Source organism: Aulonocara stuartgranti (genome assembly GCF_965226115.1).
Source record: "Aulonocara stuartgranti genome assembly, chromosome: 23".
Taxonomy (NCBI): Eukaryota; Metazoa; Chordata; class Actinopteri; order Cichliformes; family Cichlidae; genus Aulonocara; species Aulonocara stuartgranti.
Genome location: NC_138958.1, coordinates 17,424,468 through 17,449,830, shown reverse-complemented (window position 1 = coordinate 17,449,830; position 25,363 = coordinate 17,424,468). Strand labels below are relative to the sequence as shown.

Here is a 25,363-nt window from a genome sequence, read left to right as displayed (position 1 = left end):
CTGCTTTTACTTAATCCCAACTTCCTCATTGACGCCTCTCTGGGAGTTTCCTATTTGATCAAAGAGGAACACTTTACTTTCTGAAACTCTGTGTCACATGATCGTCTCCAGCACAAACAGCACAAATTTGCCATTCACTGTAATGGACTCACAGCTGGAGTGTTTCTTTTCCATCATTTTTGTGAGCAAAATCTGAGAATCAGCAGCAGCAGGTTTGAATTTGTTTTCTCTCAGACAGCAGTTTGTTCTTTAAAACTGAACTGCTTCTGTAACTTAAAGAGACTGAAAGTTCCTTCAGGACTTTTCTTTCTCTGCTCTCTTTAAATTATTCAGCTTTATTTGAATATTTTCCTTTTTTCACTGCTGCACTCACACCCACCCAGAGGTCGTCTCACACTTTCTCCTTATCGTCTTGATGATGAACATTGTGGTTAAAATTCCCTCATGATGTCGTTTTATCTCCATTTGAATTCATATTTTCAATGATAGCTGTTTAACAGCTTTATTGTGGCAGGGCATGGTTTGTGGCGCAGCTGCAGGAGATGCTGACACACCAGAGCTCCATCAGTTCATCATGTCTCCCCTGCATAAGACGTGCCGGGACCTGAGGTTGTTGTGTGTGTGTGTAGCTGGCAGCTGCGAACAATGTGGTCGGGTCCGTCATTCGTGTGCAACAGTTACCATTTGAAAATAATTGATATATTGTACAAACAGAGTGAGCATTTGTGAGGCCTTGGAGAGAAAAGAGGAGCACAAACACTGACTGTGAGCTCACCACCACACACACTGTGACAGTTTCAACAATCATTGTCTTTATTGAATCTGTGACCTTTGAATTTTAACTAGTTTAGAGTAAATGGTCGCTGTAATTGGACAGTCAGTCAAGAACAGTAAGGTCTTCCATGGTACTGAATCATGCAGGCATCATTCATTAGGCTTCACATCTCTCTCACTGACTATGAGCCAACAAGTAAAAGAAAGTTAAAATATAGGAAGAACAGATGAAGTGATGTCACTGTGGAGAAATATGTCATAAAGAGCTCAGAAAGTCAATGTATAAAATACATTGATAAATTACATTTTAAATACCTGATCTTCTCAACAACAATCAAAGATTTGGAGTTTGATTTACTGAAGCGTTCTTCATGGCAGCGATGTTGAATAAGTCTAGGGGAGAAGGAGCTCTGCTGCCTCAGCATTGTGGAGTGGATTGGGTGTGATGGTTGTCCATAATGGAGAGCAGTTTGTTCAGTGACCTCTGACCCTTACTGACTCCATTACCAACGCCTCTAAATTCTGACCAATGATTCTTCCACCATGTGGATTGTTTGTTGATCCTGGAGGCATCTCTGGCGCTGATGCCCGCTCATCCCACGCACACCAACATAGCAGTGTCAATAACAGCTGTCAACATGGCCACCTGGGTCAGCGGCATCACCTTCCTCACATTAGTGGTGAATAGCTTGTTACACTGTTATACATTTTTCTGCATTCCATCTGCTGTTATGCCTGACTTATTGGCCCATTAAGACTCACTAGTGTTAACTTTATTCTGATGGCAAGATGGAGTTCACAGAGTTTGTAATTGTAGAGAAATAATCAATTAATTTTGAGCATACAATCTTCAAGCAGAAACCTCAGAAAGCCTTTTGGGTTAAAAAGGTTAAAGGTCTTCAAGAGTGCCATATATTATACAGGGCTCTAGACTAACTTTTTGCCATGGGCGTACCGGTACAAAAGTTAGGCGCACACAAATTTTCTAATAATTTATATAATATAATGTGTTTTTCTGGATACACTGTGCTTTTTCAGCATTCAAAGATTGATGACACCGTGTCAGAGCACTGGCTATGAATTTCAGATGGATCAGGCCTTAACTTAACAGAAAAGTTAGCAATAGTTCTTTTCCTATTACAGCTACATCCACTTCTGTCGTCCCTAGGCTGCTCACTAGGGCTGGGTATCATCACTGATTTCTATAATCCATTCGATTCCGGTTTTCAAAGTCCCGATTTGATTCAACTTAGCCTCAGACAGTCAGAAATATTATAATTCTGATCATTTATCAGTACTGACTTCATCAGAATTGTGAACATCACAGCAGAGGCCTTTGTGTGAAAGTAACTGAGAATAAAACACAGGAAAACATGAAGGAGATTTTCCTGGTCTGGCTTTTTATAGCAGATAACCTTAAAAATATTCTACAATGTTCTGCATATAAAGTTTAAATTTCTTCAGTATTGAACAACAGAAAAAATAGGCTTTCTTGTCCGAGAGCATTTAAGTGAGAAAAAGAAAAAGAAAAGAAAAAGACAGCACCCACAGCGCTGTAAACAACGGTAGACTGGTGGGTAATAAGCGAATGAATAATACAGAAAACAGAGATTAGAGACGGGAAACTGTTCTTGAAGTACAGAGAGAGAGAGAGAGAGAGAGAGCTAGCTGTGCATGAAGTGTGATTTTAATAGTCGTGGAAGCAAAATGGCAAAATTTATGATGACATTGATCAAATGTGAAGCGCAGTTTGCTGCTTCTTTTGCTGCTGGCTCGGTGAATTTTGGTTGGAGAGACAAAACCTGCAGCTCAGAATCAGCGCAAAAAGACGTAATCACAGCGCGGACCGGACGCATCAGAATCGCTAAGCTCCAACAGCGTGTCCGTCTACGTGTCCGTCGGGTGAGAAAGCCGAGAAAGACAAAGTTGATTCTGATGCGTCAGTCCGTTTACGTCTTTGTGTGGAATCCGTGTACCTGCTCTCATCTGCTGTTTGGTTGTTGTTGAAATGGTTTTGTGAGCTTTAATCCGAGAATCTGGCGTTTCTGGCAAAACACAGTTATATTTAAAAGTCGATTCAGGATTTAATGAATTGATATCGCTTTATTCAAGCTACTCACCTCCCACTTCCACCTGCACTTTCAACTGGACCACGGCCAATCAGAGAGGTCCCGCCCCTTACTATCTCTGATTGGTTTAGTCCACAATCGGGGCAAAATGTGTGTCTGTTGTTGACCACAGGGAAGGTTGCAGATTTTTTTTTTTTTTTGCCACCCGAACAGTTGGTCGCACAGGTGCAACCAAATATTTTTTTTTAGTCGCACCACTGAAAAATTTGGTCGCATTTGCGACCAAATTGGTCGCACTCTAGAGCCCTGTTATATATTCAGAAAAGCTTTCACCTACGACAACTCCACAAACTACAACACAACATGTGTGCATGATGGATAACTTGACAGCCTCACAAATATGAAGCCTAAAATACTGCATTGTTGCAGCACATGTAATGCGAGTCAATAACAAAGGCTAAGGGATATTTGGAATTTGGAAGGGAAATGAGTGCAATCAAACAACAATATATCACCTACAGTATTATATTAATTTTATTTTATGACATCTGGCCCTCAAAATATCTGCTGAGAAAGATTCTGGCCTTTGAACAAGGTTTTGGGTGTATGTGGTCCAAGCACTAAACCTTTCGCATACATGAAATCATATTTGATTTTTGATTTTTATTTTATTGATTAGCATTCAAATTCAAATCTCAGTGAAAACAGTGAAAAAAAACAAAACAGTGAAAACAGAACAAAAATCTACCATAAAGAAAGAAAGCATGAGACAAGGCTAATCAAAAGGTATTGGCTGAAGCATTTGCTTATTACGCCAACCCTTTTCACAAAATATCTTTTTGTATGCAGCTCCTGTACACAGGGCTTGAAGAAAATAATGAAACAAAGCAAAAACCAAACAAACAAACAAACCAACAAAAAAAAAAAAAAAAAAAAAAAAAAACTTTCCACCTTAGATAAGTAACTACATCAAAGCAAAAGAATCAAGAGGTTATTTTTTTTCTCCTTTTTGCTCTTTTCATTCTTGATTTATATATTTTTCTAATACTCTATTTTTAAACATGTTTTTAAATAAGGAAAATGAACTACACCTTTTTAAATCACTGTCATAACTATTCCACAGGTTAACTCCTCTAACAGAAACACATCTCTGCTTTATATTTGTCCTTATCTTGTTTTTTTTAAAGAAATCTGTTCCCCTTAAGTCATATTGACTCTCTCTGACTTTGAACAGCTTCTGAGTACTGGGGCAAAGCAAGTTATTTTGTGCTTTATACATTATCTGTGCCATTTTATATTCAACTAAATCATAAAATTTCAGGGTATTCAGATTAATAAACAAAATGTTAGTTGGTTCTATATAGTTTGATTGGTTTATAATTCTTATAGCTCTTTTTTGTAACTTGAAAATATGAAGAGTGTTCGTTTTATGTCATGGGCCGTGGCGCGCGGGCACGAAAGGATCCAGGCGCAGACTCCGAGCTAACAGAAAGACACTTTATTGAAACAACGAAAGGCGACCCGGGGAAATTAGAGAGCAAAACAGAAACTAAAAACCCGGGGAAACAATGACACGAGGAAGCCGGGATCGGGACGGCGGGGGGCTGCAATAGAAAGGGGAGATGATTACTAGGGAGCCAGGAAGCGGGGAAAACATATCAGGACTGAGTTAGAGTAGGGGCTTACGATAGAACGGGACCGTGGGAGCTCGGGAGGGAAGTGTGGCAGTCCGTGGGGGCAGGAAGTCCGTGGGAATGGCGAGTGGGCCAGGTGAGCACCGCGAGATCCAGTTGAGCCAGAGGACAGGCAGGTAGCAGACGCCGAGTAGAAACCTGGACAGAAGTAGGCAGGTTAAACAAAGTTCCAAGCAGAAGAGAATGCACACTTTTCGTGGAAGTCTGGTTACCACTGTGGGGATAACTAACGGACTGGCGTGGAGCATCCGTCAGCGCCGGATTAAGTGGATCTCCGTGTAATCACCGTGATGGAGAGCAGGTGTGCTGGTGATGGCCCAGCCCGGGGGTGTGGCTACCCGAGCATCACGCATTCCACAGACACAGGACCACGGACCATGACAGTTTTATATGCATTACCCCATATCTCCAGACAGTAAGTCATATATGGAAGCAACAGAGTACAATAAAGTGTGTATAATGATTTTTTGTTCAGGACATGCTTTGTTTTATAGAGAATAGCAATGGTTTTTGACATTTTTGTTTTCACGTGGTTTATATGAGACTTCCAACTCAGCTTATCATCAATTATCACTCCAAGAAATTTATTTTCGTACACTCTTTCAATTTCAATTCCATTAACCCTTATTTTAGATACATTTTTCATTTGTCTAGTGCCAAAAATAATCAATTTTGTTTTCTTTATATTTAATGATAACTTATTTACATCAAACCAGTTTTTTAATATATTTAACTCCTTTTCCGCTGTAGTCAGAAGCTGTTCTAAGTTTTTACCTGAGCTCATATGATGTGAGACATGACTGTGTTCACTGTTTCTTCTGGTAAAATCATCTTCTCATGTTTTTATAGAAATATGATGAAAGAACCACCAATCAAAGCAGCTTCTTTAGCAGGTAGGAGATCAGTGGTTTTTCTGATGAGATCTATTGATTAATAGACCCAAGGTAGATACCTTTTCTTATTTTTTTGGTTTTTTTATTTATTCATTTATCCAACAGCATTTACATCTTCTTATGTAAATATGCATGTATTTGCCTAAAACACTTTTATGGTCATCATTACATTTCAGCGAAGGACACTGTCTCAGCTGGACTCTGGACACGCACACACATACACTTACACTGATAAGCATGCACTCATCCCCCTCCCTTTCCAAACGCCTTCGATGCTTGTTTCCTGTGGGGGAAGACGGCGGGTCTGCGTGCCGCGCTGAAATGGTAGTGCTGTGTAGGACGACTGCTGTGTTCCTTCGGATTACCCCCCACCCCCCTATCCAACCCCTGTGGCTTGTCACGTGCTCTAATGTTGTGATGGGGACATTAATGTGCTCTCTGTGCAGAGGAGGTTTTTTTTGCTTCCTGTTCTCATGCTGTCCTCCCACAGGTGCCCAGCGTGAGAAGAGGTCTCTTTTTTTCCTCTTGTACTTTTCCCACTGTCGTGTACTTTTTCAGTGTCTTCTCTGTAACGCTGCCGATCTCCGACTGTATTCCCATGTGATGTCTTTGTTGTCTGTGTAAGTCGGGGGGTCCTATTCCTCTGCGGGGAAACCTGCATATGGCCAATAAAGCATTCATTCAATTCAATTCATTCATTCATTCATTCATTCATTCATTCAATTCAGTTCTTTCAATTCATCCACATGTGTTGCAACCTGGCTCAACCCTTCTTTGGCACATGCTTAAACATTTGAGTGATAGACATGTTTACGTGTTTTTATTTTTCCCATAGAGGAGGAGCTTGCCAGGGTGCGGTCAGCCTTTGTTTGGAGGGTGTCAACAGAAATCCTTAAACAGCTCCTGGAGGCCCTTGTAAGTGACGGTGTTTTAAATGAATTGGAGAAAGAATTGATACTGGAGAAGAACCCAGTCAGAGCAGATAAGGCACGCTGCTTCATCGACACAGTGAGGAAGAAAGGGGACAAAGCCAGCAGGACAATGATCAGATATCTTCAGACTATAGATCTCTCCCTTTTCTCTCAGCTGCGTTTATACTCTGATTCATCTGCTCAACAAGGTGAGGTCACTTTTTTTCTGCAAGAATGGTCTCTTTGCATGGTTTATTGAGATGTGAGAGAGTTAACCCTCACAATACAATGTAAGAAAAAGGAGAGGGCAAGAACATCATTCTTTGTCATACATTTGTATTTGTTAAAGTGTTGTTCACAAAGAAAACATTTTTGAAGTGCTGTGGAGTAATTTTGAAGGCCGTCATAAATCTATGGCCAGTCTGACTACAAACTTGCTTAGCAACATGTTGAAACTGACGAACTGAAAAATAATACGGCAGAATAGGATAAATGTTGTACTTGTTTTGTGTGTTGTACTTAAAGAGATAAACAAAATTATTATACTTTAGTATTATATTATACCAGAATATTTAACAAATTTATTTTACATATCTGTTTAACTTAAAATAGACTACTCAGAATCACTCTTTGAAATACATACTACGACCACTGTCTGAAAACTTTAGTTATATTTAAGGCCAGTCGTATTTAATTGTTAAAACCATGCTAATTGATTCTTAAAAAACGTCCAAGTTTCATTCATGTGACTTGAGTGTTTCAGAAATCCTTTAAGAAAAATTATTCAATTTTAAAAGTAACAATTGACAGATCCCTATTCCCATTTAAAGTAGGAATTTAATGTGAATTGCTGAGCATTTCTTAAGATGCTTCTTTTAAACAGCTGAGTTAGCAGTAGGAGGACATTATGACACTTTATGTGATAAATTTTGGGAGTAAAATTTGAAGAAGTGGCCCAGAGAACTGGAAACTTGTTTAGCCTGGACATGTGGGCATTTCTTACCTATGAAAAGCCACAAAGCCCAATATAATTTTATAAACTTAAAGATTCCTAACAGTTTTGTGATTATCTGTAGCACTCCAGACTGAGCATCACTTTACTGAATGAAGCCAAATGTGTTTTTCATGACCTTAGGGTAAAACAAGTGTACAGAATATAACAAACCAAACACAGAAAGGATGTGAAGAGACAGGAACCTCTTCATTTAGCAACCAACATTTTCAGTCCCCCTGAAAATGCTACATTCAGATGAACAGTACTAAATTTTGGGGATTAACTTACCCGGGTGATTGTGCATGCATTAAGCATTAAGAGTTCCTTTCACTGGAACTAAGGGGCTGAGCCCAACTCCTGAAGAACAACTTGCAGCTGCTTGGTCATGGAAACTCATTACATGAAGCTCTCAATGCACTGTGTTTCAGCTAAGCTAAAGGCCGCTTGAAATTTGGAGCTATCCAAAAAGTTGGGCACCACTACACACTATATGCCTGACCATCGGCAGATGCCACTCTGTGATTTTACCTGGCCTAGCACTTTGTGGCTGAAGTGTTATCATTCCCATTCACTTCCACTTTTTTAATAGATGGCAGTGAGGAAATTTCATAACAGGACTTATTCCACATATGGGACATATGCTATCGTGGTAGCATGTTGGACCTATTCTTTCACAAGTGTTTGTAGAAGCAGTCCAGATGCGTAGTTTTATACACACGGACATGGAAGTGATTAGAGCACCTAAATTCAATCATTTAAATGAGTGAGTGGATACTTTTGGCAATGTAATGCACTCACTCACTAAGTCTTGCTTCTTTCTTTGATGTTGTTTGGACTACTTTAGAACTGACTTTGATCTGCTGTTAATTATATTTATTCTTTTACTTCAGAGGCTCTTCAAAATTGTCAGCCGAAACTTAAATCTAAACTGAAGAAGAAGTTCCAGTGTGTGTTTGAGGGGGTTGCTAAAGCAGGAAACCCAACCCTTCTGAATAAGATCTACACAGAGCTCTACATCATAGAGGGAGGGACTGCAGAGGTCAATGAGGAACATGAGGTCAGACAGATTGAAACTGCATCCAGGGAGCCAGATAGACCAGAAACAACAATCAGACAAGAAGACCTCTTTAAAGACTCATCTGGACGAGATGAACCAATCAGAACAGTGCTGACAAAGGGAGTGGCTGGCATTGGGAAAACAGTTTTAACTCAGAAATACACCCTCGGCTGGGCTGAAGACAAAGCCAACCAGGATATCCAGTTCATATTTCCATTCACTTTCAGAGAGCTGAATGTGCTGAAAGAAGAAAGGTTCAGCTTGGTAGAACTTGTTCATCACTTCTTTACTGAAACCAAAGAAGCAGGAATCTGCAGCTTTGAAGACTTCCAGGTTGTGTTCATCTTTGATGGTCTGGATGAGTGTCGACTTCCTCTGGACTTCCACAAAACTACAATCCTAACTGACACTAGAAAGTCCACCTCAGTGGATGTGCTGCTGATAAACCTCATCAGGGGGTACCTGCTTCCCTCTGCTCACCTCTGGATAACCACACGACCTGCAGCAGCTAATCAGATCCCTCCTGACTGTGTTGACATGGTGACAGAGGTCAGAGGATTCACTGACCCACAGAAGGAGGAGTACTTCAGAAAGAGATACAGAGAAAAAAAGCAGGCTAGCATGATCATCTCCCACATCAAGACATCACGAAGCCTCTACATAATGTGCCACATCCCAGTCTTCTGCTGGATCACTGCTACAGTTCTGGAAAATATTCTGAAAACCAAAAAGGGAGGACAGCTTCCCAAGACCCTGACGGAAATGTATATCCACTTCCTGGTGGTTCTGGCCAAAGTGAAAAAGGTCAAGTATGATGGAGGAGCTGAGACAGATCCACACTGGAGTCCAGAGAGCAGGAAGATGATTGAGTCTCTGGGAAAACTGGCTTTTCATCAGCTACAGAAAGGAAACCTGATCTTCTATGAATCAGACCTGGCAGAGTGTGGCATTGATATCGAAGCAGCCTCAGTGTACTCAGGAGTGTTCACACAGATCTTTAAAGAGGAGAGTGGACTGTACCAGGATAAGGTGTTCTGCTTCATCCATCTGAGTGTTCAGGAGTTTCTGGCTGCTCTTCATGTCCATCTGACCTTCATCAACTCTGTAGTCAATCTGCTGGAAGAACAACAGACATCGTCCTGGTGGTCAAAATTTTTTAATGCACCAAAACTACAGCATGTCCACCAGAGTGCTGTGGACAAGGCCTTACAGAGTCCAAATGGACACCTGGACTTGTTCCTCCGCTTCCTCCTGGGTTTTTCACTGCAGACCAATCAGACTCTCCTACGAGGTCTGCTGACACAGACAGGAAGTAGCTCACAGACTAATCAGGAAACAGTCCAGTACATCAAGAAGAAGCTCAGTCAAAATCTGTCTGCAGAGAATAGCATCAATTTATTCCACTGTCTGAATGAACTGAATGATCGTTCTCTAGTGGAGGAGATCCAAAAATCCCTCAGATCAGGATGCCTCCCGGTAGATAAACTGTCTCCTGCTCAGTGGTCAGCTCTGGTCTTCATCTTACTGTCATCAGAAAAAGATCTGGATGTGTTTGACCTGAAGAAATACTCTGCTTCAGAGGAGGCCCTTCTGAGGCTGCTGCCAGTGGTCAAAGCCTCCAACAAAGCTCTGTACGTAAATATGTACTAATCCCTGTATTTGTAACATGAAGAGTGTAAATGGTGTTGCCTCCTTTTTAAAAAATGATATAACTTAATGATCATCAGAAAAAAAAATCAAATACTTCATTTATAGTTGATAACAGAAATTGCTACTAGGGTGACATGTTTTGGGGTCTTTAACCCACAGTGGTCCTGGGTCTTCAACCTAGAGTTCTGAGTTTTCATTGCTTGGCTCAGAAGCCTCAGCTTTTAATATCAGCCAGATGCACTGCTGAGCATCCCTAGCCTCTGGAGTCTCCATCGAATCCTGTGTTGCCTTTGAACTCGACGCTGCCGCCTGTGGTCACCATGCCACTGCCTGAACTGGAACCCAAACATGAGGTTCTTGTGTCAGTTGAACCTTGGCCTGAGCCAAAGCCTAAGGCTCCCATATCACCTGAACATGAACCAGAGCCAGAGAATCCCAACTAGCCTGCACTTGAGCCTGAGCTCACTAAATCTACCAGTAACTCACTAATTTAAGTCTAGATATATCAATATGATTGTCTTTCTACCAAGAACATTTCAGTGTTTTATTTATTTATTTTTTAGAGTTATAGTTAAGTTTTTCACCTGACCATGAATTGTAATATATGTAGACATTATTAGATTTTCCTGTCTAGGGACAAGGTATAACCTTTTGTGTTTACGTCAAAGTTGTTATATTTGGTTGTTTGTTTGTTTTTTCAGACTGAACAGCTGTAACCTCTCAGAGAGGGTGTGTCAAGATCTGTTTTCAGTTCTCAGTTCCCAGTCCTGTAGTCTGAAAGAGCTGGACCTGAGTACCAACAGCCTCGGGGATTATGGAGTGAAGAAGCTTTTAGCTGTGGTGCAGAGTCCACACTGCAAACTGAATATTCTCACGTCAGATAATATTATGTTTTGTTTTTTAATCAATTGACAAAATTAACCAATTAAAACATTTACATTTTTTATGTAAGTTAGAGTAAAAAAAATCACGTCTAACCTGCACAGCACAAGACAATAAGGATTCTTTAAAATGCAAGGACTAATTATTACTATTAATCCTGGTTGCATTATAACAATGTAGTCATTTGTATTGTTCATGTCTTCATTTTCAGATTAAGCATCTGTAACCTCTCAGAGAGCAGCTGTGAATCTCTGTCTTCATTTCTCAGCTACAAGTGTTCTAGTCTGAGAGAGGTGAACCTGAGTGTAAGCAACCTGCGCGCTCCAGAACTGAAACTTCTTTCTTCTGGTCTGCAGAGTCGGAACTCTAACTTGAGTAATTTGAGGTCAGATCAAATAACATTTTCTTTGTCAAAATTAATCAATTAAATATTTTGACCAAGGTCATCGACATGCTATTGTATCTTAGCTTGGTGTTAAGGTTTTCTAAAGCAGTGTTTCCAAACCACTGTGCCATGGCACAAAGGTGTGCCACGAAGATTATTTTGTTCCACCTGTTTAGTACTCTAAGCAACTGGCGCGAGTAACAGGCAGAACAATTACATTTTCTTCCACTAGAGGGCAGTACCAGTACCTGCTCTAATTGCCACTAAAACAGAAGAAGACAAAGAAGAAATTACATAATATTCACGCTGTCAGTGAGACAATGCAGCGTGTCATAGCAATAGATAAATATTTGAAAAGAAAAAGTAGTCAGTCTGACCTGGGTCCTGAAGAAAATTCCAACCCAGATAAAGGCCCTAGCATGAGTAGTGGTCAGAAGAAAACAAAAAAGGTATACTGGGGGCAAACTGAGCCAATTCCGCTATGCCTGGTGCATGGGGAAAAATTATAAATATACTTTTTGTGACATTTTTGTTTGGTAGTGTGCTGTGTCATGTTTTTAATGTGAAATATGTGCCATGGCTCCAAAAGGTTGGTAAATACTGTTCTAAAGAAAGAGGACTAAATATTGCTAAACTTCATACTGCACCATATTTGTTTTATTGTTTGTCTTTTATTTTTCAGACTGAGTCACTCTAACTTGTCACAGAGAAGCTGTGGAGCACTGTCCTCAATTCTCAGTTCCCAGTTCTCAAGTCTGAGAGAGCTGAACCTGAGTAACAATGACCTGCAGGATTCAGGAGTGGGGCTTCTGGCTCATGGACTAGAGAGTCCATATTGCACATTGGAAACTCTCAGGTCAGCATTCTAACTTTTCCACTGATCATTTAAAATATAAAATATATTATTGCAAAAAGAGCAGTTTTAGAATACATTTTTCTACAATCTGATTTCTTGAAATTAGATTTTTATCTGATCTGAGTCTCACTTCAGCAGCACTTCCATCCACTTCCATATATGAGAATTTTTTTTTGAATTTTTTTTCCTGGCATTGTTGTCACATTTATCTGTCTTTAGAAAAGAAAAGAGCTTTCTTTTTTTCTCTCGTTTCATCCAAATGATCAAATTTCTGCTCTCAAATATTGAATTTTTTAAATATTTAGAGAAAAAACGCCCTAATTAACTTATACTAAAAATAGTTTTACATTTTTTATCTGTACCTGAGTGAATTTGCTCCAGGGGCTCCAGGGAATGATTATTCTAAATTGGCCACATGCCTCGTTTAAACATTGACAACTATGAATAAAGCTTGAAGCAGCGCTGAAAGCTGACAGCTCACGGATTCTGATGTTTCGGCAGGTCCGCGCTTTGTGTTTACACCCTTTTTGAGCTGATTCTGAAGCTGCAGGTTTTTATCTCTCTCCAAACAATATTGACTGAACCAGCAGCAAAAGAAGATCCAAACTACGCTTCACATAAACATCGCTATGAATTCCCTCTTAATTTTGCTGTTTTGCTTCCACCACAATAAAATCCCACTTCATGCACAGCTCTCTCTCTCTTTCTCAGTGTACTTCAAGAACAGTTTCAAGTCTAAAAATACGTTTTCTGTATTATTCGCTTGTTTTTTACGCACAAGTCTACCGTTGTTTACAGCGCTGTTAGCCGCTGTTTTTTTCCTTTTTACTTACTTCCGAAAAGAAAACCTAATTTTTGCTGTTCAATACTGAACAAATTAAAACTTTTTAAAATTATGCAAAATTGCAAAACACTTGGCTGTGTCTCCAATAAAACCTCTGTAACTTTGCTTTGCTTCACTTCAGCAGCATCAGGTAATGTTCATATGTTGATCAATGGTTTTCTTTCGTTTTGATCTACTGTAGAATATTTTCATAAAATCCCAGGCCAGGAAAATCACGTTCATGTTTTTCTGTGTTTTATCTTCAGCTTCTTTGACACAAAGGCATCTGCTGTGATACTTACACCTTTGATAAACTCTTGCAAGTGTCAGCTTTCTTTTTATAGATATAAAAATATGTAAATGTACTGATCTGAATTATAATATTTCTAACTGTCTGAGGCAAAATTTTCCCGATTCAAATCAAATTGTGGATCAAATCGATTCGGGACCTTGTGAATCAGAATTGAATCGATTCTAGAAATCAGTGAAGATACCCAGCCCTAGCTATAAGGCTGTTGGTCCACTTCCCATTCCGTCTGTCTCCGCGCCCCTCTTTCCACTCCAGATTCTTTTTTTATGTCACTACTTCATGTCCTTTACTTTTGTCTTCTCTTGTTTATCTTACACTGATAAACAATTTCAGATGAATGTTGTTGGCTGTTGGTAGTTTTCTCTTTTAAATAAAGCTAAATTAAAGTGAACTGATAAAAAGGGATATATGTTATTGTATCTCACAAACAGAATTGTTCATAATTTAGTTTTGTGTGTCTGCAGTCTATCAGGCTGTCTGATCACTGAAGAAGGCTGCACTTCTCTGGCCTCAGCTCTGAGCTCCAACCCCTCCCATCTGAGAGAGCTGGACCTGAGCTATAATCATACCGGGGACTCAGGAATGCAACTGCTGTTGGCTGGACTGAAGGATCCACACTGGAGACTGGACACTCTCAGGTATGGCGAGAATGTCTGATAGAGAAAGAAGAGCTGGAAACATATTCTGTGCTCTGCACTCACTTCCTGTTTGTTTCAGGAAGATGTGACATAAACAATCACACAATCAGGAACATTTTGCTCACAAGAAAAACACACTTGAAAATGATCAGTGAGGGATCTTAACGTAGGAGGTCTCCAAGGACAATATCTTCAGGGTTAAGTTGTAGAAACAAGTAATATATATCTCAGTACACTTAACAGTGCTGTACTTAATACATATATCCCTTTGGTCCTGATTAAGATTAGATTAATTTCAGTATAGAGGGACCTAGGGGATATTATTCAAAGTTTACTACAAACAGGAGATTATGCTGTCCTACCTTGATCACAAAAAAAAAACAAAGACTAAAATTTTATAGTGAGAGGTGTGTAGAAGCTGACAACTACACTGAGATGTTTTCTGTAGATTCAAAGTCAAACAACCCTGCAGTATTACATTTATGTATTTCTACTGCTTTTAGAGACAAAGGTCACAATGTGCTTTGAAAAGCCAATACAAACTATAAACAATGCTCTACATAAATAAAAATAGAGATGACCCAGGTGGAAGAGACAGAGGCAGAAAGGAAATGACAAAAAGGAGCGTTTTTTGGCCCAAATACAAAACTCAAAATCAGGAAACACAATGTCAATAAAACAGAAATCCAAAGCAGGTACAGGAAACACTGGGAGCTACTTGCAAACAAGAGACAGGTGAGAGCACACTACGAACATGGACACTATGACACTGAGCTGATGATAAATCCACCATGTCCAGTTGTCGCTGTCTTAGTAATTAATATAACAACTTTTAAAGAATCAAAGATGAAAACTCTTCTAAATCCATTCCAAAGAAACCTCCTGTTTCCACAGACTAATTTCCCTTCAGATGAACAGTACACTCCCTTGCAGTGTTGCACGTGAATTATACTTTGGCATCAGATTTCCATAATACCTTAAGCAATAACCTAATTTTAATCCCAAGCCCCAACCTTAAGTTAACCTGATGTTGACCTTCTCAGAAGTGTAACTACACGTCTGGTAAATATATACCACAATGACTGATGTGGAAGGTTTCAGTGAGGGGCTAAAAAGACTTTCTGATTACAACACAAGTTAGGATATGCCTCAGAAGTGTTAATCAAGCTTAATTCAGAATCAAGTCAGTCAGTCTGATTTTTGATTTCTAGATGAAATCACTGGTTGATAAGCAGTGTGAGTTACAGAAATGAATTTTGTTCCATCACTTTGTGACTGTTGTTGTTTAACTAAAAGACTTGTTAAATACTATGAAATGTTGGACTGTTATTTTATCAGTGTCTAACAGTATGTGTATGAGAGCGATGTAATGTCCATGTGTGCATGCTGAAAGAGACTGTGCTGGTCTGATCCCCCTCTGTTCCTTTCAGGGTGGAGCCTGCTGGTGTCCAATGGTTGACACCAGGTCTGAGGAAGTGTAAGTGTGTTTTTAATGTGATTCATGAAAACAAAGCAGTACACATTCAACCATCTTCAAACTGTCACATCACTTCACATCTCTGATGTCAGGAGTCATTATTAAAGTGTCCATCAATGAACATGTGATGAATCAATAACTGCAGCTGGATTGTGTTTGTTCTCTCCATCAGATTCCTGTCAACTCACAATTGATACAAACACACTACACACAAACCTCAAACTGTCTGACAACAACAGAAAGGTGATACATGTGGAGGAGGTTCAGTCATATCCTGATCATCCAGACAGATTTGATGTATGGTCCCAGTTGCTGTGTACAAACAATCTAACTGGTCGCTGTTACTGGGAGGTCGAGTGGAGAGGAAACTTTTATATATCAGTGAGTTACAGAAGAATCAGAAGGAAAGGACGTAGTTATGACTGTGGGTTTGGAAACAATGATCAGTCCTGGAGTCTGAGCTGCTGTGATGATGGTCCTCTTCGTGTCTGGCACAATAACAAACAAACACCAATCTCCTCCTCCTCCTTTTCCTCTTTTTACAACTCTAACAGAGTAGCAGTGTATGTGGACTGTCCTGCTGGCACTCTGTCCTTCTACAGAGTCTCCTCTGACACTCTGATCCACCTCCACACCTTCAACACCACATTCATTGAACCTCTTTATCCTGGTTTTGGGGTCTTGTTTCCTGGTTCCTCAGTGTTGCTGTTTTAAACTATTCTAAATTATTTCTTATAAACTTCTTCCTCTTCAGTCCTTTAACACTTGAAACACCAGAAGGGGTCAAAATGACCCCTCCCACAGAAGCAGGAAAACAATGTCCAGGGGTATCCACTGTGACCATGGCTCACAAGTAATCAATAAAAGTCTAAGAAGCTCAGAAGAAATAATTTCCTACTGTCTGGAGAAAACCGCTCACCATCTGATGGATTATTATGTTATGATGAACGCTGACTGGCCTCAGTTCAAATCACCAGGCTACCTGTTGGACATTCTCAGTGAGGGATGCATGGTAGTTTCTTTGGTCTGGGGTATAGTCTTGTTAGAAGAATAGTTGAAGTGTCCACGCCACGTCCTAGCTTATAGCACGCCTCAGAATCAGTTTATTAGAACCAGTTTAGAAACATTTCCACATAGTCTAAATTATGATCAAAGTAACTGGACCGTCCTTTTTTTTTTTTTATTTGTGTGTTAACTACAGATATTTAAAATCTTTGTGTGTATCTGGAATGAGTACTCTCCGTGTTTTAAGAGGGTACAGGTAAGAGCACTTCTTCTTTTATGTGAAAAAGTGATCATTTTTAAATTAAACAATTAGCATATAATATATTGATGTAGTGGTGATGGGTGCTGACAAATAACTACCTAGAAAATAAACATAAAAGCACAAAAATAGGGAAAGAAATGGGTGTGGGGGGGCACTTCACAATTACCCAATAAGATTTATAAACAAGGTTTTGGTTGTAAACCATTAAATGTTACATGTTTGCCCACCTTCTAGTGACAGTCACTTTGTAAAACATGCAACCATATTTTTGCTTCAAGAAACAGAGAGACATACAGGTAATTTTGCATCCTAATGCATTACTGCACCGTAAACATCAGTCAAAATATTGCGTGGTATTGACATTGGCAAAAAAGAAAAGTAAATAACCAAAGAAAGGCCTCTCAAAGCTTGGGCCAGCACCCCTCTGAGACCTCCATTCTACAAAAATTGTGAGAACTCACATTTAAATCATTTGAGCTGTTTCTGTAAAACTCTGTCTTGGTTTTATTTGTTGCTGTAGATAGGTAAATGTAGCCGATCACCAAATAAGTAGCGAAAACAGCATTTCTTTTCATTTAAATCTTTGTCAGTCAGAACAGTTTATTTCAGCATGAGGCCAAAACTTTTTTTTTTTGGATGAATTGTGGGAAGCTAAAACAGTGTGTTTCAGCAGAGTACTTTTTTTTATTTATTATAAAGACTTAAATTGTGAATTGTGCAAGAGTACAAATATGGACATGGATATGAAGTACTCTATTAAACTGTTACTCATAAACAACTAGACCACTTAAGTAGGATACAAGTAATTTTACTACATTTTGCAGCAGCTTAGAGGTAGTTTCCAAAACTCTGCATTATATACATAAAATGTTTGCATGTCAAAAATTTAGATTTACTGTAAACTGTAATATTTATAGAACGTAGTATTTCTTTTATATGTTTTCTTAATGTTTGTTAGCAAAAATAACTTTTTTGTTTATGAGAGAGGATGTAAAAATGCTTTCTTTTTCCCCTTCAATGCATACATACAAGTAACTAATGTATAGCATCAGATCATCTTTAGAGGTTCTTACATTGACTTGCATTAATAAATTCATTATAATAAATGCAATAATATTATTATAATATTTGGCCACCTCAGTTTAGGCGTAAATAAAGCCTAAATTGCATTTAGTCATGCTCACTGTATTAAAATGTATGGACGTTGCTTTTTGCCACTTCAAGCAGGGTTGGTCCCGAAATGATTGTAAACAGATTAATGTCTCCAGAATATGAATAACACACACATGCATAATATGAATAGACAACCACTAAATCATAAAAATCCTCAGAACGTGTGCACGTCAGGGCTGTTGTACAAAGAAGAAATTAAATAGTTGCTGGTGATAAACATCGCTTCACCTTTCTTAAAAACCAGAGTGTGACTGAAGACAGAGAGGGCTGTAGGTTATTTCAAGGTCTTGTCTGTTGTGGAAAGTTCAGAAAATTAAAGTTTTTAAAAAGAGGTTAAAAATCCAGTGTGATAAAAATAAATAATTTTTCAGTTTATGTGAAAAATAAAATAAAAGAATTTACGTAAGTGCCAGTTCACAGTTTCAGTCGTCTCAGTAGGTTTTATACGGCAAGGTGAGGTTACACAACTATAAAGAGAAACTTTAAGACCCTTTGACCAGAAGGGGCAGAAAGGAAGAAAAAAAAATACAATGAAAAATGTAAATGTTTAACATATATCACTATGAAACTTCATCATCGTGATCATAGTGGATAATGGCGATTAACATCATTATTTCTTTACCAGTGTTCTGAAATTGTTTTATTAGATATGCAAATTAGACCTCAACTGTCTAAATATGTGCTATTTTGGATACAGGAACAGAAATCTGAAAACTGCATAAAGCTTGTTTCTAAATATGTTTTCCATTTTGCTGGCTGACTAGAGTCAAACTTTTGTTCTTATCAGTTCATACATCTTAAAATGCAGTAAAAAAAAAATCTGTTTTACTACAAATAAAATTATCTGATTCTTTTATTTTGGGATATTTCTGGGTAAAAGAAAAAATAGATGTCACAATAATTCTTACAACAAGCTCAGGATTATATCTGCAGAATTAGGTATGGGCATCTGGAATACCTCATTATCACTAATAGTTATTCTACTGGAAATAATCAGTTTGATTTTGGTGAGTGTGGTGCCTGGGCAGACTGGGCTGGACACCGTATCCACTTGCTGAATTTGAATTAATCAGACAGTTACCTGTGGTCCTCTGACATTGGTACAAACTGACTCAAGTGGACATCACAAAGATGTGGTATGGAACCCAGGCAGGTTAAGATCACTTTAGTGTCTAATCTGACACACACAAAAATGTTCTCACAGATAAGTTAATGTTGAAAGGAGTGCAGCACATGTCTGAAAATGGCTTTGAAACTCTAGGAAACACAAAAAACATTGGTAAGTGCTTAATTAGAACAGTATGGTACTTTTAGGTCAGCAAGGCATAGACAAGAACCACTGAAATAAATATGAGCCCTGTAAATTTAGCTTCTAAAAACAGGGTAAAACGTAGCATGGTAAAAGGAAACTTTTGCCCTCCTCCTGCAAGAAGTAAGATTAAAAGGGGCACTTGAACTTAACAGAAAAGAGACAATTAAAGAAGAAAGTAAACATATTATGATTTCTGACACAGCAGGGAAGAGTTAGTTTGGTAGACCTTGATTCAGGAATTGAGGTGCTCCGAATCCAAACTCTGAGAGGAAACAGACTGAGCTGCCGCCATGCCAAAAGTCATTTGGAAAAAGAAAAGATACGTAATCCAGGCCTGGGAATCCAGTTATGATTACTACCTTAATGCATGTAAGATAACCAGGTGTTTACATGAGTTGCAGTAATCACAGTATTGCTTGCTGTGGCTGTAATCATATTATTAAAGTGCACAGTGTCTGACTGAGACTGATAAGCCTGGAGTCGCAAGAGGCTGGAGAACAAACTTCAGATTCATGAACACATTATGACACATGGCTCTAGTAGCATACTGCTGAGGCCAGCACTTACACAATGAAGGGAATACACGGATTAGCTAGATGCAGTGGGTTGATATATTGTTCTTTAACGCAAATGCAACCTGGTCCTGTCTGATATGATAGACGCAGGTTGGGTGGACTGCAGTCACATGTGATTTAATATCATTTAAGGCCTTACAACAATATTATTATATAGTCCTGTAATGGACTGATGACTGTCAGCACGGATAGGCTCGAGATCATGTACTGGATAAGTGAGGGGGCGGAGCAAATCAAGAGGCCCTTCTGATAAAGTTAATTTTAAATAGATTATATATGCCATCACAAAAGTTATCATTATTAAGTGTTATGTAAGGAAAAGCACAAAACAAACTGTAAAATGTTACATTAAAATTGTTACAAGTAAAGTATTTAAGGTCAAAGTCCTCACAGCAGGAAATGGTCCCAATAGGAGTATGCTCTGTACACTTTACTGTACACATCCCTACAAGTACTCCGCTGGATTGAGATCGACTGTGACTGTGCAGGCCATTTGAGTACAGTGGACTCATTTGCAGGTTCAAGAAACCAGTTAGAGATGACTGGAGCTTTTGTGACATCATCCTGAAAGCATCCATTGTACTATAAGATTGCTACACTGTGGTCATTAAGGGATAGATACAGTAGCAGCAATGCTCAGATAGGCTGTGGTATTTAAACCATGCTCAGCTTGTATTAAGGAACCCAAAGCGTGTCATTAAAATATCCCCCACACCACCAGCCTCAACTCATAATGCAACGCAGGATGGAGCCATGCTTTCATTTCCTTACATTGAATTCTGACTCCATCATCAGAATGTCACAACAGATATCAAGACTCATCAGATCAGACAATGTTTATCAATTTTCTACTGTTCAACTTTGGTGAGGCCATCTAAATTTAGCCTGAGTTTCTTGTTCTTACCTGACAGCAGTGATACCTGGCTCTACATGCTGTGTTCAGAGATGCTCTTCGACATACCTCAGTTATAATGAATAGTTATTTGAGTTACTTTGCCTTCTTATGAAGTTAAAGCAGTATGACCTCTGACCTCTGGGATCAACATGCTCACTGGATATTTTCTCTTTTTCACACCAATCTTTGTAAAGCCTAGAGATCATCGTGTAAGAAAAGCCTAGTGGATTAGAACCACTTAAAAACATAAGAGCCAGATAAAAGTAATTTCTAAAAACACGGTAAAAAAAACAGCACAGCATGATAAAGGAAAACTTGTTTTCCTCTTTTATTACACAAGAAAGAGACACTTGAACAAAATAGAAACAACACTGTTAAAGAAAAAAGAAATACAGTTTTGAGTTTTTCAGAGTCAGATCAACCTGTCTGAATACCATCTGGCACCAACAATCATGTTCAAAGTCATTTAAATCATTTTTCCCCCATTCTAGTGCTCACTTTGAACTTCAGGGACTCTGTCTAAATGCATTGAATTACTGCCATGTGCAGGTGTACTTATTAAAGTGGCTGGGGAGTCTTACTATAGAGAAAACATCAACTTTCTGTCTAGCTCTTCTTCTTCTGTCATAAAAATATTTACTTAAAGCAGCCACTGGGTGGCGCATTTTACTAATATTTAAAACATAAAATTAACCAAGCAGTAACATAACAGAAATTATAGAAACAATTTTGAAACATTTTTTTGAAATTAATTTGGCTTGTTTTATGACTATTCTGGCAGTGGGAATAAACTTCTACTCTGGATAAATGAATAACTGAATGAAGGTATATGGAACTATGTAGCAAAGGAAAAAAAAACTCTCAATATGTCTTATATTTTAGATTCCTATAAGTAGCCACCCTTTGCTTTGTTGACAGTGCTGCAAACCCTTGGCCTTCTCTCAATGAGCTTCATGATGTAGTCACCTGAAATAGTTTTCACTTCACAGCTGTGCCTTGTCAGGGTTCATTTGTGGAATTTCTTGCCTTCGTAATGGGGTTGGGACCATCAGTTGTGTTGTGCAGAAGTCGGGTTGGTACACAGCTGACAGCCCTGTTTGACAACAGTTAGAATCCATATGATGGCAAGAACCAATCAGCTAAGTAAAGGGAAGTGACAGTCCATCATTACTTTAAGAATTGAAGGTCAGTCAGCCTGGAAAATTAAAAACTTTGAATGTGTCCTCCAGTGCAGTCACAAAAACCATCAAGAGCTACAACAAAACTGGCTCACATGAGGCCAGCCCAAGGAAAGTAAGACCAAGAGTCATAAATTCATCTGAGTCACCAGCCTTAGAAATCACAAGTTAACAGCACCTCAGATAAAAACCACACAGAGTTCCAGTAGCAGACACATCTCTACAGAAGAACAGAAATACTTTGTTTGGACCAAGAAACACAAGGGATGTACATTAGACCAGTGGACATCTGTGCTTTGGTCTGATGAGTAACCCGTGTAGCATGGAGGAGGTGTGATGGTGCTTTGCTGGTGACATTGTTGGGGATTTATTCAAAATTGAAGGCACACTGAACCAGCATGGCTACCACAACATTCTGCAGCAACATGCCATCCCATCTGGTTTGTGTTCAGTTGGACCATCATTTATTTTTTAACAAGACAATGACCCTAAACACACCTCCACACTTTTGAGTAGTAGTCTGTGTGTGTTGTGTGTTTTGGAGCCTTCACTGTGGCCATAAGGTGACATTACATGAGCTAGTTTAAATTTATATAGTGATCACTTGTTGACAGATATTTCAGGATAATAACTGAAGATAAGGTTTGGTGTACCGTATCTCCTTATCTTATCTATATTTTAAAAATCACAATCTGGTAAAATATTAGTGGTGTGGGGGTCACACTTGAATCTAACATCAATAAAGTTAAGATATAGTAGAAAAAGATTTATGAGTTGTATCTTTTGATTTGTGCACCCTCTTAAACCTAAGTGAACCTGCATTTACGGCTCTATTTACAGAAGGAGACACATTGACACCACAACCAGAAAGATTTCCATTTTAGCGCGCCATAGCCACACCTCATAATAAACCAGCCCTGCCCTCTGTGGTGTTACGTGCTCCCTTTGTTGCTGAGCAAGCTCCCAACAAGGATGTAAGATGTAAAAAAAAAAACACAAAAAAACAAAACAAGCATAGATGCAGCTCTGAAGGACTCTGGTGGCACCTTGTGGCTGGAAGTATGAACAGCACGTGCTGAAAACACGGAACATGAGATGGGATGGCACAATCTAAAAATCAAACAGTACAGCAGTGATGAGTTGATACTGTGGTTGCAGAGAAGGACTTCTCATTTTTCAGATTCTGGTACTGGGTGATTATAAACTTATCACCCAAAGTTAAACACCACACGCACCATTAGGTGGAAGGGTGGAGCTTTTCTGTGTTGATGTGGGATCATTAAGAAAGTGACTGATGACAGTTGACGGAGCTCACTGCTTTAAGACGGCTAAGCAATACAGCAAGAACTGTGCTATATGCACTTTTAGCATAGTGCCGAAATGGAAGTGGGCTTCACGCTTATAGGATGTGAAGCTGGATAAGGTAAAGAAAACAGGTGATTTGTGCTGACATTTCACGAAACTGCTGTGGTTAAAAGTAAACACGGTTTGCTAAACATCTACAGTCACTGTGCTTCTGCCAGCAGTGAAATCATCTGTAGATACCAGTGTGCCAGCTAATGTGTCTAAGCCAAACAATGTCTGACACATAACCTTGTGATGAACATTACATCATGTACATTAGTACTTTTGCCACCAGCTGATTTTTGTGTTGTTTGTTTTGTAAACTACAGCAAACTTGGTGAGCAAGATAAACCATACAGACACATTTAGTGTGTTTAGTGCTAACAAACAGGCTGAACTTACTGGCTGCTCCATACCACACACTAATCCTTACAGCACTGTGCAAAAGTCTTGAGCCATCAATTATTTCTTCATGTTTTGCTAGGGAAATGGGAAGGTGGAGCGATTTATTGAAACATAAGCAAATATATATGAAATCAAAGTAAATAAGGCAAAAACTGAACAATTTGTGCGCCCAGTTATTCTTCTACACAGACTGAACTCGTTTTTGTAATTTCTTCATGTGATTATCCCTAGGTCCAGATTAAAACACAGAGAACGGGCATTTGCTGTGGCTGCCCCCAAACTTTGGAATACATTGCTTTTGCATATCAGATCCTCCTCAACACTGGATACTAAGTCATCTAAAGACCCATTTTTATTCTCTGGCTTTTGATTCATCATGAGTTTGTTACTATTATACGTTATGATTTTATTCACTTTTTTAATGATTTTCTCTTCTAAAACACTATTCTGTTTTTTTTTATGTTTAATGACTTGCCCATTGTATTGTACAGTACTTTGGTCAACACCTGTTGTTTTAAGTGCTATATAAATAAATTTGAACTTTTTTTTTTTTTTTTTTTTTTGCAGAGGAGGCTACCCCCCCCTCTGTCCCCTTCTGGCTGCCTCTGCCTCAATTTTATCCCACAACTTAGACATTCACATTACTCACACTCTCATTGCACATACATATAGGATCTTGGGGGTGGGCACGATACACGGAGTCCAAAGTACCATCAGGGTGTACACCCCACCCCTGGCATCGTTGCCCACCTCTCAATTTTAAATACACGTAGACATTGAGGGCTAGCAGGAGGGACCATGCGCTTACCTGCTGCTCTCTGGCAGGTAGCTCCAAGCCCTCCTGGGTTTTAAATGCACCTTAGAACACACATGCATCAACATTACAATGAGCGGGTGGAGGGAGGTTCGGAGTCTTCTCTCAACCCCGTTCTCTGCGACCTGCTGGAGCAGGGGGGCTAGGACTAGGAGGAGGAGTTGGCCGTCCGACTGCGGTCTGGAGTGTGGAGCCTTCCCGCTGCTGCGGAGTCGGGGCGGTCTGCCTCCCCCCACCGCAGGGAAAAGGGAAACACCACCTGGGTCTGGGTGCAGTTCCCCCCTCCAGGGGCGGGGGCACCTAGACCCAGTTCGTAGAGTACGCTTGGGGAGTGTGATCGTGTGTACAACGTCTCTTTATGTCTGTCTCCACATTGGTTGAGTGTGGAGTAAGTGCATATGAGAGCATGAGGGTGGGAATGGATGTTTGTATCTGTGTGTGCCTGTATTTCTGTGTCTATATGTCAGGTTGGGTGTCAGGCGCCACCTCTCTGGGGACATCTCAGGCCCTCCAAGGTTTGGAGGCCTATCTCCCCCTACCACCACTTCCCCTGCCAGTGGCGGACCCCCTCAGACATCGGTGCGTTGGTGGTTCTTTGTGTCCGGGGATGGGCGTCCAGGTACACACCGGCTCACTCCTTGGCGGCCGCTTATCGGGGCCTGGAGCCTGGGGCTCGCTCGGGCCACTTCGGAGGTGGGGTGCCCCCGGCCTCTCGGCCTGGGGCTCGGTCACTCAGGCGCAGCTGGCTGCCGGCGGAGCTCACGGGCGCGTCACTGCAACTCCCCCTGGCTTCTGCTCCGCGGCTGCTGAGTGAGCCCTCATCTGGGACTCTCCTCAGCTCTTTCCGGGACAGTGGCGCAGCTGCCCCTCTGTTGAAGAAAAAGAAGACACTGGCAACAAAATAAAAGTCTGGCTCCTTTAAAGCAAAACTATGTTTAAATGAGAGGTGGATCAAACCTGCACTGTACTGTATTATGTGTCTTACAA

At 39.8% G+C, this 25,363-nt stretch overlaps 1 protein-coding gene across 2 annotated transcripts; it reads left to right on the top strand.

Moving 5' to 3' along the window:
• Positions 1 to 147: 147 nt before the first annotated feature.
• On the top strand, positions 148 to 17,681 carry LOC309700666 (protein NLRC3-like). Of its 2 annotated transcripts, none has more exons than XM_082524381.1 (10): positions 148 to 212; positions 5,387 to 5,430; positions 6,266 to 6,550; positions 8,226 to 10,023; positions 10,744 to 10,917; positions 11,136 to 11,309; positions 11,992 to 12,165; positions 13,763 to 13,936; positions 15,367 to 15,413; positions 15,586 to 17,681. In XM_082524381.1, the coding sequence occupies exons 2-10, from the start codon at positions 5,391 to 5,393 to the stop codon at positions 16,125 to 16,127; spliced, it is 3,408 nt and encodes a 1,135-aa protein (XP_082380507.1). In that variant the 5' UTR covers positions 148 to 212; positions 5,387 to 5,390; the 3' UTR covers positions 16,128 to 17,681. The 2 variants fall into 2 exon arrangements, with proteins under 2 accessions (XP_082380507.1, XP_082380506.1); XM_082524380.1 differs by lacking the exon at positions 148 to 212 and adding an exon at positions 4,668 to 4,952 and having other exon boundaries at positions 15,586 to 17,659.
• Positions 17,682 to 25,363: the final 7,682 nt, after the last annotated feature.

Excerpts from the sequence above, each read along its gene's own strand:
- LOC309700666 (XM_082524380.1), top strand. The coding sequence starts at position 4,828 with ATGGAGAGCAGGTGTGCTGGTGATGGCCCAGCCCGGGGGTGTGGCTAC. Across the intron at positions 4,953-5,386 it reads TTACCCCATATCTCCAGACA|AAATATGATGAAAGAACCAC; the intron begins GTAAGTCATATA and ends ATGTTTTTATAG. Across the intron at positions 10,024-10,743 it reads AAAGCCTCCAACAAAGCTCT|ACTGAACAGCTGTAACCTCT; the intron begins GTACGTAAATAT and ends TTGTTTTTTCAG.